A 13,063-nucleotide genomic window follows, 5' to 3' on the forward strand; every position below is an offset into this window, starting at 1 on the left:
GCACTGTGAATTGATCCTGGCTGTGACTGTCTCTTGTTTTCTCTGAAAATACCAAATGTGGAAATCAGGGGTCAGATTTTAGACTTGTTAATAAGCATTATTAACACACACACCCCTACTACAATCCTTCTGTAACTTTCTCAAGGATATTAACTTCCCCTTTATGCTTAGTGTATTGTTATCTTTTCATCAGGAACCAAAATTAACCCAAAATGGAAATAAAAATTTAAATCTTATTGATACAGAAGAAAAATTACTGTTCCGTTCATAAAAAAGGAAAAATAGTTTACATAGATCCACCTTGTTTCAAAGCAAAATCACAACTCTTGTTTTGTGAAAAAGGGGTGCTTTTTACACTAGAACTCCTTGTTCTGGGATCACTTAATCACTATTTCAATGATGAAGGAACTCTGAACTCCTAAGCAAACCATGCCATGACATACTTTATATATATATGCACAAAAGTTGGATAAAACACAAAACCAGCATTTTGACAAATTCACTTTAAAATGTTTTCCACATCAACTACTCAAAAGAAGTTACAGCAATACGATCGTCCACTGCTCAGGAAGAGAGAGTGAACTTGGATATGATGAAGAACATTAAAAACAAACACACAGAGCACCTGGGTCTGGCCTTGTGGGCTAGAGAAATGCTTCCTGAATTTGTCCGAGGTGATGTGTTGAGCATCAGCTATGCCACAGTTCACCAGCAGCGACGCTCTAGTTCTTTAGTATATTCCTGTTGTGAACATATTTCTTTGAATTTAATCATCTGGGATAATTGCTGCAGTGTGAGTCTTTAGCATTTGAAAATCCCACAGAAGAGATTAAGAAGGTTCCTCTTCCCAGAAGACACTCATATAAAGCATGCTTCTATAGGGTTAACTGCTCAGAAATTGTAAGGTGCATGGTCATCACCAGGTGAGCAGCTCTACAGGGGCCCATGGCCCATACTCATCTTTGTGTGCCCAGGGGAGCCAGCCTGCGTATAAGCAGTAGAGAAGTGGCATAACAATGCAGGAGGGCTCAGGACAACTTGGCATTTTTGTTGTTGTTGTTAAACTTAGGCTTATCAGGAGTCATAAAGACTCATCTCAATTTGTATATACACCTTCAGACCCATACAGATAGATGCATAAGAACATGATCATTTCTGTTCTTCACAAAGTAGTCAGAATTCTGACAAGAAACATTACAAGTTTATATAAATGCCCACTTGCATAGCAGCTTACAAATTCAAATGTTGTCAGAGGCTTGGCGCAGTGGGTCATGCCTATAATTTCAGCACTTTGGGAGGCCAAGGCGGGCAGATCGCTTGAGGTCAGGAGTTGGAGACCAGCTTGGCCAACATGGCAAAACTCCGTCTCTACTAAAAATACAAAAATTAGCCAGGTGTGGTGACGGTTGCCTGTAATCCCAGCTACTCAGGAGGCTGAGGCAGGAGAATCACTTGAACCCGGGAGGCGGAGGTTGCAGTGAGCTGAGATCACGTCACTGCACTCCATCCAGCCTGGGTGACAACAAGACTCTGTCTCAAAAAAAAAAAAAAGTTATCAGAGAATAATAGATACTGTTTTAGCCATCCATTTTCGCTGAGAGTACTTCTGACACCCATAGGAAATTATAAAGGTTTTCTCCTCAAGTTGTAAATTCCTTTTATCCATTTATGACATTTTGTCTATTATATACTAAATTCTATCCATCCTCACATTGATTTACTACTGTTACCAAAATACACTCAAACTGTTTGTATACACACATATATAGGTGTATATGTATGTGTGTGTGTATATATATTTATTTGGTTGAATCTTATGAAACTGCTAAGTTTTTACCATTTTTGACCTATGAAAATAGTTTTTTTCATAGGGTTGAACCTAATGAAATCTGAATTTTAGCTGGCTAGCTGTATCTTACATATTACTATGCAGTACTTTCTGCTTTACTTCATCAGGAAGAATGAAAATGCTTACCCCATTCACCAGTTCTTATGCAGCCTTGCAAAACTGTACCTGCAAACTGCTGGTGAATTTCATGAAAATACTTAGAGGTATAGTAATTTTCACATATTTAGCATTTAACTGAAAAAAAGGTCCAAACTGAGCGTATTATCTTTGTAACTACATCACCCACTACTTAACTGAAACAGCCTACCTTATAAAGATGGTTTTTGCAGACTTAAGGCCAGGTCTAGAATCAATAGGCCAAACAATAAAATATCAAAACATTTTCAACTGGGAATTCTGCTACCTCTATGTCCTCCATAACATTCAATATTTAGAGTGCCTGAGACACTGCGCTAAGCACCAGTAAAAGAAAAACGCCCTGGAAACTTCAAGAAACTTACCATCTTTCAAGAAATATAAAAATATAAATAATAAGAGAATATTCTAAGAGTTTTAAGTTTCAAACTAGGACAGAGTAAAATGTAAAAAGACAGCACTTCAGAAGTTTTAAACTGACTTCAAACGTTAAGGAAAAAGGCAAATACAAATGTGCTTTGAGTCTAAATCCAGGTCAATATGATAATCAAATGTGCTCTACTCCACGGTTCTGGCCCCAAAAAGTCCTCTTATCACCCCATAAACAGTGATTAGAGATCCTCCAGGTCAGTTAAGTCCACGGCCACTTTCAAGAACAGAGTGTCATCTTTAATGTAGGCGTTCTTGGCATTCTCCAAAACAGAATGAGCCACAAAGCGGGGACAGCCAGAGGCAATGTTCATCTCCCCATCAGGTCTTTTAAAGCTGCTGCTATTGGGGTCAGGCTTGAAGGTCTCCATAATGTTCTTTTTGCCACTCTGGTCCAGAAGCATCAGTGTCACCCTCTGCCTGAATGGCCACTGCAACAGTGAGTCAAACTCTCCTCGCATGACCACAAAGTATAGGGACAGGTGTGTCCCCTTCCCAGACCCATCCCCATTCAGGTATGCTCTAGCACAGAGCCGGTAGCCACAGCGGCCGGTGTAGAAGGACTGGCTGAAGATGGACACTGTGTGCCCATCCACTGCCTCCCTCTTCTTCATCTTGTAATCTGTCACCTTCCAAATGAGCTTTCCATTATAGCAAGTACCCTCCAGCAGTTTAAATCGCTCTTCATTTTTATTCAGCTGTGCTTTATGAATATTAATATGGGTATCATGTTTGTTAGTTTCCTCTTCTAAAACAGCTGCAAATAAGAAAAAAAAAGATTCCATAGGCCTAAAAGTTATCTTTAAAATTTTCCCAAAGTGGAATTTTGTTACCTGAAAGAGAATCAACAAAATCCTGACATCCTAAAGATGAGCCGAATTCATTTGTTGTAATAATATTAACTCAGGGAATATCATGTTTTGGCACACTGCCTCCAAGGAAACCTGGATGTGTATCTTAAACTCACTGAAGTGTAGAGAAGACACACTGAGCATTCAACTAGCGTGAGTCAGCATGCTGAGCCCCACACTTTTCTGACTAGAATGCTTTTAAATAGCCAAACCCTTTAATATTTTCCCATACCTAAAACAATGATCCCACCACATCTCTCCCTGAGGTTTCTCATTATTTTCCACTCTTCTTGAAAGTCATCAATCCCTGTTCTTGGAATTTGCTAACCTGTTTCCAGTCTTGGAATCTCCTAGCCCAGTCCCCCAACCCCACTTGTGGCCCTCCCTCATTTTTGCCTGAGTGGCCAGAATCTCATGATACTTTCACAAATAGCAGATTTAGCCATTGTTTATCCTGGACAGATGTGACTCTCTATTTGGCCAGGTGTTTGGTTGTTTCATGAACACATGCAGACAAATGAGTCACCAAAAGAGAAATAAAATATCAGACATACCTAATCTTTGATCATTGTTTTCTAGCAGGGTAATTTTCTGTTTCACTGTATCAACTGCTTCCATCAAAGGCCTCAGGTCAAATTTATTTTGTTGCTGGTTAACCATTTGTAATAATTGATGCACTTGAGCTTCTAGCCAAGCTGACTTGTCAATGTGACTGGCAAAAACCTTTCATTACAAAATGGATAATCATGTTTAAAAAATTAGTTAATATTTTAGCAATTCATTGAGATTAAAATTTTTTTCAATTCAAACATATCACATTTAATCAATTAACAGAATGAAAAATACAAGCCCAGAAAATAAAATTCAGTGAGGATCACAGAGAGATGAGCCACGTAATTATCTTCCTCCTCCTCCTCTCCTACCACAGCTCCTGTTCCAAATGTTTGAACTTTTCTTTATCTAATTTTTATCCTCCCTCTGTTTCCCTCTGCTTGGTTCTCCAACCCATCTTTATATATTTATTTTCATGTTGTCTCTCCTCTTGCCCTACACTTTTTCCTCTTTCTAGAAGCCAATCTCCTGATTCACTCCTGCTTTGCTAGAAGGTGGAGAATTAGACGGAATAGGCGCACCTGTTCTGGCCTGAGCTCTATGGGTGGTACAGAAGGCCCTGAGTAAGGCCTAAACTTTTGACTGCTCTCTCAGGTGGAAGAGACTAAATAAAATTACTCCTCCCTTTCCCTGTGTGTGTATAAGATATGGCTACTCAAAGTACCCATTTTGTTTTTCACTTTCAGAATTTGATAAATTACATGAGGAATTCAATACTTTATTATAAAATAGGCTTTGTGTTAGATGACTGCCCAACTGTAGGCTAATTTAAGTGTTCTGAGCACATTTAAGGTATGTTAGGCTAGGTTATGATGTTTAATAGGTTAGATGTATCAAACACATTTTTGACTTACAATATTTTCAACTTAATGGGTTTATCAAGACATAACTACATTGTAAGTCGAGGAGCATCTGTACATATATATGTATATACACATATGCATATATACATTATACATATTTCACATACATATACATTGTATGTATATGAGGGGTGTGTGTGTGTGTGTGTGTGTGTGTTTAATGTATAATGTGCTGGCTAAGTATGGAAATTATAGGGCCTAGATTTTCTGGGATAACCTAAATTTCAAATATATTGCCTACACCACATGTCTTGAAATCTTTTTCACTATAAATTTTATAATCATGATAAAGACATTATTCATCAGAATTCATTTATGGTTATTTAACGTTCATAATTTACAAAGTACTATTTTTGCTATATTTTAGTGATATTTAAAGCATTTTCTTCCCAAGGGAATTAATAGTTTCACTTGTTGACTACAAAATGCAGAACTACAGATGCTCTCAGTGAATCTGCAATCAAGTGATTAATACTGGCCCAACATTAATTAAAACCCTAATTGCTATAAATTATATAGAAGTATTGTATCAATGTTAAAGTTACTGATATTGCAAAATGTGCTGGGGTTGTGTAAAAGAAGATCTTTATTCTTAGGAAATACATACTGAAGCATTAACATGTAGCGGTAAAGGGCCATAAAATATGCAGCGTACTCGCAAATGGTTTAGAAAGAGTACATGCACGCACATGCACGCACGCGCACACACACACATACACACACACACACACACGATGGGGGAGGAGCAGTGGAGGGGAGCATGAATGATGAAGCAAACGGGACACAACGTTGACCATGAGTGAATCTGGGTGGAGGTTATACAAGTGTTCTTTGCACCATCTTATTCTTACAGCTTTTCTGTATATTTTAAATTATTTCTATTTAAAAAGTTAAAAGAAAAACCCTCACTGCAATTGAAAGCCAAATCTTGGCTTTCAACAGAAAGGCCATTTCTTACCTGGATGTTTGGGAGGAAGCTTCCATTTTTGCCAAACAACTGTGCAAACTGCTTGAACTCCTTTTCAAGTTTCTTTATAGTTTCTGCTAGCTGCTGGATTTTACTTTCTTTCTGTTCTAGACTCTTGTGTAAATCAGAAATCTAATAACAGGGATGTGAGGAAAAATAAAGTCATTGAATATAACTGCATGCATATAAGTTAAAATCGTACTTGCAGGTAAGGAAGTGTTTCTAGGAAAAAATGTACATATTTATTTCTAGGAAAATATTTACAGGTAGATTCCTATATAATTATAGGAAGATATTTACAGGTGGTTCCAAAAAGCCACATCTACAGAATTTCTCATCAGCCTTTTCTATACCTAACCTACTGTGATGGTTCATCTAATGACAGACATCACTTGACTGAATTTACTGAACTGGTTCTCTTCATTCATTCAACATGGACTTATTAAGCAACCACAAAAGCCAGGCACCTGTAATCCCAGGTACCTGGGAGGCTGATGGGGGAGGATCACTTGAGCCCAGGAGATTGAGTCCAGCCTGGGCAACATAGTGACACCTTGTCTCTTAAAACAAAATAAAACTACCACGAAAGAGTACTGATCACCATACCACATTAAATGTTACATGTGCAGTATCAATAGGAATAATGGCAAAAACTTGCTGACTATCATACCCTAATATTCATTAGCTCTTGTATGCCTCAAAGAACCCTATGAGTTGCACGAATATTAGACTCATTTTTCAGATGAGGAAACAGAGGTAGAGAGTTTAAGTAACCCATCCAGCATACAAACCAGCAAGGGATAGGCAAAATGTGTAGGTAGCATATTGACAGATTTTATAATCTACTTGAAGGAAACAATTAGATACCTAAAGCTGATCCTAGACAGCTCTTCTCTTATTCCCATATCCATTCAATCTGCAACAGTTGCCAATTTTAATTTTTAACACGACAATAGAAACAAAAAGACATACATCCATTTCTCATTTCAGCACTAGTTTCAGTCTTCATTATTTCTCCCTTGGGCTGCAACAGCAGCTTTCTAACTGGTCCTGCTGTACCCATTCTACCCGCAACACACACCAGAACATAAGCTCCGTGAGAGCCGGGACTGGCATGAACCTCACAGTCCACTATGACCCCAGCAACTGGACTGTTGCCTGGCACCAGTAGGTGCTTGATAAATATTTGTTAAATGAATGAACAACATGAATGCTCTCCCTGGCTTTAGTCTTGTTCTCCTTCCATTTGTATTCCTTACTGTGACCAGAATAATATTAAGATAAAAATCTGGTCTTGAGCCTTCCCTGCATAAACGTCTCTAGTGGCTTGCTTTTACAGGTGACACTGGGCCCTACGTGACCTGCCCCTGGCTACACTTTCAGCCTCAAGCCCATTCACATTCCACATGCATCCTGCCCAGCAAGACCACACAACTCCTATTTCCCGTCAGGCCCTGCTGTCTCATACACCTCTCTCTTCATCTAAAAACTACCACTTTTTAAGCCTCCACTCACGGGTACATCCTCTTGGAAATATTTCCTTACTTGCACCACCCACCAAGACCACCTCTCAAGTTCCATGATACCCTGTCCATATTCTAGTGTATAAATCATCATTGTCACGCTTATAACTTGCTTTTTGTTGTTGTTGTTTTGGTCTTCCTCTCCACTAAATTGTTTCTTGAGACTACATCTCATTTATTTGTTTATCCTTAGAGCCTAGGACAGTGCCTGGCACAGAGAGGGCATTTGATACATATTTTATGAATGAATGCACAAATGGCTGAGACAATCACTTGATCTCTGGCCCTAGAATCCTTTACTTAGAACCCTAGAGCTGACTTCCACCTACCTGCCTGGCCAAAAGCAAACTCCTTGTCTCTCTCTGCACCCTCACCTCTAACCTGCTCCAGTTTTGTAGTGCCCATCTCGCTTAATATCATTACCATGTCCCCTCCCTACTCAGCTTAATGCATGTCATTTACAACCTCAGAAGGTCTCCTGATACTCTCTCTTTTTCCAGCTGACATGGCCTTGGTTGAGCCTTCAACATCACCACCACCACCTCCAGTATCCTGCTTCCACCTACTATTGAAGTACTTATTATGTGTTAGGCATTGTGCTACTAGCTTAACTATATTATCCCTTTTTACCGTCACCACAACCCCAATTACAAATGAGGAAATGGGGGATGACAGAAATGAAGTAGTTTGTCCAAACTCATATGGCTAGTGTGCAGCCTGGCTGCAAACCTAGGCATTCTGGCTCCAGAGCCTTCACTCTTATCAATTGCCATGCTCTTACCAACTGTCTTGCTTTAAAAAACAAAAGCAAACAAACCGCTTTGGGCGGCTGAGGCAGGCAGATAGCTTGAGCTCATGAGACCAGCCTGGGCAACATGGCAAAACCTTGTCTCTACAAAAAAAAAAAAAACAAAAAAAAAAACCCCAAAAATTAGCCGAGTGTGGTGGTACACACCTATAGTCCCAGCTACTCAAGAGGCTAAGGTGGAGGATTTCTTGAGTCTGGGAGGCAGAGATTACAGAGTCCAGATCACACCAGTGTACTCCAGCCTGGGTGACAGGGCCAGACCCTATCTCAACAAACAAATAAACAAACAATTAGCTGACCAAGTATTTTCCAATTAAGAAACCTCCATTAGCTCCCTATTACTGGAAAAAAACAATTGGTTCAAACTTCTGGTCCTTAAAACCTTTCTGAAACAAGGCAGAGAATGAATGAATCAAAAAATAATTGAATGCGCAGTGTCCAAAACTTCTTAGGCTACACAGAAGGCCACTGCAATCTGGATGCAACACACTAGTCTGCAGCCTCTCTCTATCTCATACTCAGAAGTCCATTCATCCTAAAACCCCATTTCCTTGATTCATCAGCATTTCTTATGCCTCCCTGCTTCAGTGCAAGCTCTCCCTTTTGGATGTCCTTCTTCCACAACATTTTAACTGATGAATCCTTCCTCCTTCAAGAGGCAGCTTGGATGTCTTACTTTGAAAGTCTTCTCCAACTCCCCCAGAATAAATTGCTGCAGCCTCTGTACCCCAGACTGAGTTACAGCATGTCCTACAAGGCATGACAACTAACCTGTTTACATTTATGTTAGTTCTTCAAGGATAGAGGCTATGTCTTCCTTGGCTCAGTGTCCCTAGCAGCAAACATTGTACCTGACATATGGTAGGTGTTTCTTGAATGAAAGGATGGATGAATGAGGCAACTGATACAGAAAAAACTTGGGAACGGTTACTAGGCAGCATGCCTTCTACCAAAGTTACTGTTTAATCAGTCTTCCTAATTTTCTCCAGGATCTGACCCTGGAACTCACCCACCTACTTTAATAGAAAATCAGACATCAAAAAATCATCTGCAGTAGCAAACATCAGCTCCTTTTCTGAAAATGGTTTTCTTCCCTACCTGGGCTTGAAAAGTCTGATTTTCCGCTGGGCGCGGTGGCTCACGCCTGTAATCCCATCACTTTGGGAGGCCAAGGCGGGCAGATCACAAGGTCAGGAGATCGAGACCATCCTGGCTAACATGTGAAACCCCGTCTCTACTAAAAATACAAAAAACTAGCCAGGCGTGGTGGCGGATGCCTGTAGTCCCAGCTACTCGGGAGGCTGAGGCAGGAGAATGGCGTGAACCGGGAGGCGGAGCTTGCAGTGAGCCAAGATCGCGCCACTGCACTCCAGTCTGGGTGACAGAGCAAGACTCGTCTCAAAGAAAAAAAAAAGAAAAGTCTGATTTTCTGAGATGTTCTAACAAAATAATTAACTTTCCTAAAAATTGCTCAATAGAATCAGCATTTATTGAGGTTAATATGAGTGCCACAGGCACTATGGCAGGCATTTGCATATAATTTCACTTGATAATCACAACTCGGTGAAATAAGTGTGGATGTATGCATTTATCAGGTTGCAAAGCTTCTCAAAGGCAGGAGTTTAGACTTATCACAAAATTTATAAAACCCATAGTGCTTAGAATAGTCAACTGTTGTTTCACAGTAATATTAATGTAACTGAAACATCAAATTGCTAAGTGCCAGGTATTAACCAAAAGGTGTGTAGATAGGCTATTGAGAGGCAGTTATGGTATACCATGGGGAGTACTGGACTTAGAATCAGAGGACATGAGTTTTGAGATTGAATTCTGCTGCTTAATGATTAAAACATATAAAAATTTATCAGAGTTCAGTTATTTCATCTGTTGAATGAGGGGGACAGACCCAAGGATCCTAACAGCACCTTCCAATTTTAATGTTCTATAAACCTGTAAGCCTGTTTGGCCACTTAACAGAAAAACATCTACCTCCAATTGACTCATACTGAAATAGAGGAGAATAGAAAAATACCAGCATAGAGCAGGCAAATCCTAGCAATTCTGTTGCCTCACTTTTTATTTGAACCTTTGAAGATTTACCTGTTCTTCTAATTGGACGTTCTTTTCTAAAACCAAACGCATGTGCTCCCGTAAGGCTGAATGCTCATGTTCCTGCAGGTTCCTCCGTTTATCCTTCAATATGAAGAGAAAAATAAGTCAGGTTGCTGAGAGGCTTCAAAAATGAAAGAGGTGGTAGGATATTCTGCTAAAATAGGACCTTAACAACTTTGCTTACTTTAGTAGTTTAAACATGCACCAGTCTCTAGTGGGTTGCAGGAAAAACGACTCCAGTGGGTCCCTTTTCCAGCTTTAGGATTCTTTTTTTTTTGAGACAGCCTGCTCTGCTCTGTCGCCCAGACTGGAGTGTAGTGGTGTGTTCTTGGCTCACTGCAGCCTCTGCCTCTTGGGTTCAAGAGATTCTTGTGCCCCAGCCTCCCGAGTAGCTGAGATTACAGGTGTGTGCCACCACACCCAGCTAATTTTTGTATTTTTAGTAGAGACGGAGTTTCACTATGTTGGCCAGGGTGGTCTCGAACTCCTGGCCTCAAGTGATCTGCCTGCCTTGGTCTCACAAAGTACTGGGATTACAGGTGTGAGCCACCATACCTGGCTCCAGCTTTAGGATTCTACAATATCCATGAGACAGAGAATCAGGCCAATATCAAAATTCGCAGTGCTGATTTTCTTCCTTGCCCTGGCTGATTTTCTTCCTTGCCCTGGGAGTATATGACTGTGGGTTAAGCGTAGTTATTATCATCTCTCAACTATTCCCATATAAAACCTATCTCCTTCGTGGGTTATCTTCAAATCAGTTTTGTTTGTTTTTTGACACTCTGTCGCCCAGGCTGGAGTGCGGTGGCACGATCTTGGCTCACTGCAACCTCCACCTGGGTTCAAGCGATTCTCCTGCCTTAGCCTCCTGAGTAGCTGGGATTACAGGCACATGCAACCATGCCTGGCTAATTTTTGTATTTTTAGTAGAGACGGGGTTTCACCATATTGCCCAAGCTGGTCTTGAACTCCTGACCTCGTGATCTGCCTGCCTCGGCCTCCCAAAGTGCTGGGATTACAGGCATGAGCCACTGCGCCTGGCCTATTCAAATCAGTTTTAAGTCAACACTAGTTCTTCCTCCTGTCAAGCACATTTCCATGCTGCCTCCAATCATGGACTGGCTGCCATGGGCAGAAGGAATGCCACCTGATTTTAATTTCAGCCCATACATATATGTTGCCCTCAAAACCACAGAATACATTTGCAAGAAGAAATGGTTGCTTTTTCCCTAATCATTAAAATATTTTTTTGCAGACTGCCTGCCTATATTACCAGTAAAAGCAAATGTTTGTTAGGTGCATCAAGGTGATCCATGCAGTCTAACTAAATATTTATCATCAATTTCCATTTGGGTTAGGGCTGGCTTCTTTGGTGACAGGTTCCAGAGAATAACTCCCCCAGCCATTCCAAGCTCTGATGCTGAGGCAAGTTCTAGAATACAAACCAACTGGAGATTTGGGCCTGATTGTAAAGATCATTTTTAGAGCTAGAAAGCAATTCTGCACTTTTTTTTTTTTTTTTTTCCTTGAGACAGGGTCTCACTCTGTTGCCCAGGCTGGATTACAACTGCATGACCTTGGCTCACTGCAATCTTTGCCTCCCTGGCTCAAGGGATTCTCCCACCTCAGCCTCCCAAGGAGCTGGGACTACAGGGTACGCCACTACACCTGGCTAATTTTTGTATTGTTTGGTAGAGACAGGGTTTCACCATGTTGCCCAAGCTGGACAATTGTGCTGATGCACAAGAAAGGTAAACCCCATCCTTTTTGCGGCCAAGACAACCTCTGGTTTGATATGTGATAAATTTATAGACTCTTCATAGATTTTTTTAAAAATCCTTCTCACAATATACATTTTTTCAAATGGTTTTTAAAATAAAAGAAATATGTGCTTATGTCAAACAACATAAGATGAAGAATGAAAAGTAAAAGGCCTCCTCTTTCCATCTCCACACCCAATTTCCTAGTCTTACCAGAGTCAGTAAGGATATATACACATTTTTAACACAAATGAGAACATACTATATTTAATTTTTTACATATCTCATTATTTTTATCAGCTATATAAATTCTAAAATATGAATATATAACTATATAGTTGGTGTTTTAATGATAGACTTACAGGTTGTTTTTAGTTTTGGGTTGTTGTGGGATTTTCTTGCTATACAAACAATAATAAACATCTTTGTGTGTGTTTGTGTATGTGTAATACTGTATAATTTAAGAAAGGATATCTGTAACATAAATCCTAGCAGAAATGCACAGTCAATGTATGGATTCATTTTTTTATTTTCATAGATATAACCAAATCACCCTAAAAAAAGTGAGATATCATAAGATGTTTTAATCTTTGTCAATTTGATGACATTAGGTAAAATTATATTTCTTGTTATAATGTACATTTATTTAGGAGTGAAATGAGCATCTTTTCTTACATTTATCAGTCAAATGAATTTTTTTCTGGAACTGCCTATATACTATATTTCTTTGCCTATTTTTCCATTAAGTTGAGTAAGTTATTAACACTAAAGGTTTCTTTGTATATAAAGGAAAATAGCCCCCCGCTTTTTTTTTTGTCTGATCATATGTTGCAAACTTTTCCCTCCAGTTCATTGTTTGCTATTTGACTTTATTTATGGTATTTTTAAAAATCATATAGAAGTTTTAAATATTTATAAGTTTATCAAAATTATGGCTTCTGGTTTTGTGTTAGTCATTTAAGAAAGGGCTTTTGTTGTTGTTGCGGGGCGGGGGTGTTGTTTGTTTGTTCTGAGACAGAGTCTCGCTCTATCACCCAGGCTGGAGTGCAGTGGCGTGACCTCAGCTCACTGCAACCTCAGCCTCCCGGGTTCAAGCAATTCTCATACCTCAGCCTCTCGAGTAGCTGGGATTACAGGTGTGTACCACCACACTC

General features: G+C 39.7%; 1 protein-coding gene across 2 annotated transcripts in view; it reads right to left on the reverse strand.

Moving 5' to 3' along the window:
* Nucleotides 1-329: 329 nt before the first annotated feature.
* Nucleotides 330-13,063, reverse strand: part of TRAF5 (TNF receptor-associated factor 5) — a 49,243-nt gene continuing 36,509 nt past the window's right edge. For both annotated transcript variants that reach the window (XM_011975796.1, XM_011975799.1), the window contains exons 8-11: nt 10,138-10,230; nt 5,698-5,838; nt 3,819-3,987; nt 330-3,170 (exon numbers count right to left, since the gene is read on the reverse strand). In XM_011975796.1, coding sequence (XP_011831186.1) covers nt 2,596-3,170; nt 3,819-3,987; nt 5,698-5,838; nt 10,138-10,230 — 978 coding nt within the window. In that variant the 3' untranslated portion in view covers nt 330-2,595. The remainder of the gene's footprint in view (nt 3,171-3,818; nt 3,988-5,697; nt 5,839-10,137; nt 10,231-13,063) is intronic.

Source organism: Mandrillus leucophaeus, unplaced genomic scaffold, assembly GCF_000951045.1.
Source record: "Mandrillus leucophaeus isolate KB7577 unplaced genomic scaffold, Mleu.le_1.0 Scaffold159, whole genome shotgun sequence".
In the NCBI taxonomy this organism is placed as follows: Eukaryota; Metazoa; Chordata; class Mammalia; order Primates; family Cercopithecidae; genus Mandrillus; species Mandrillus leucophaeus.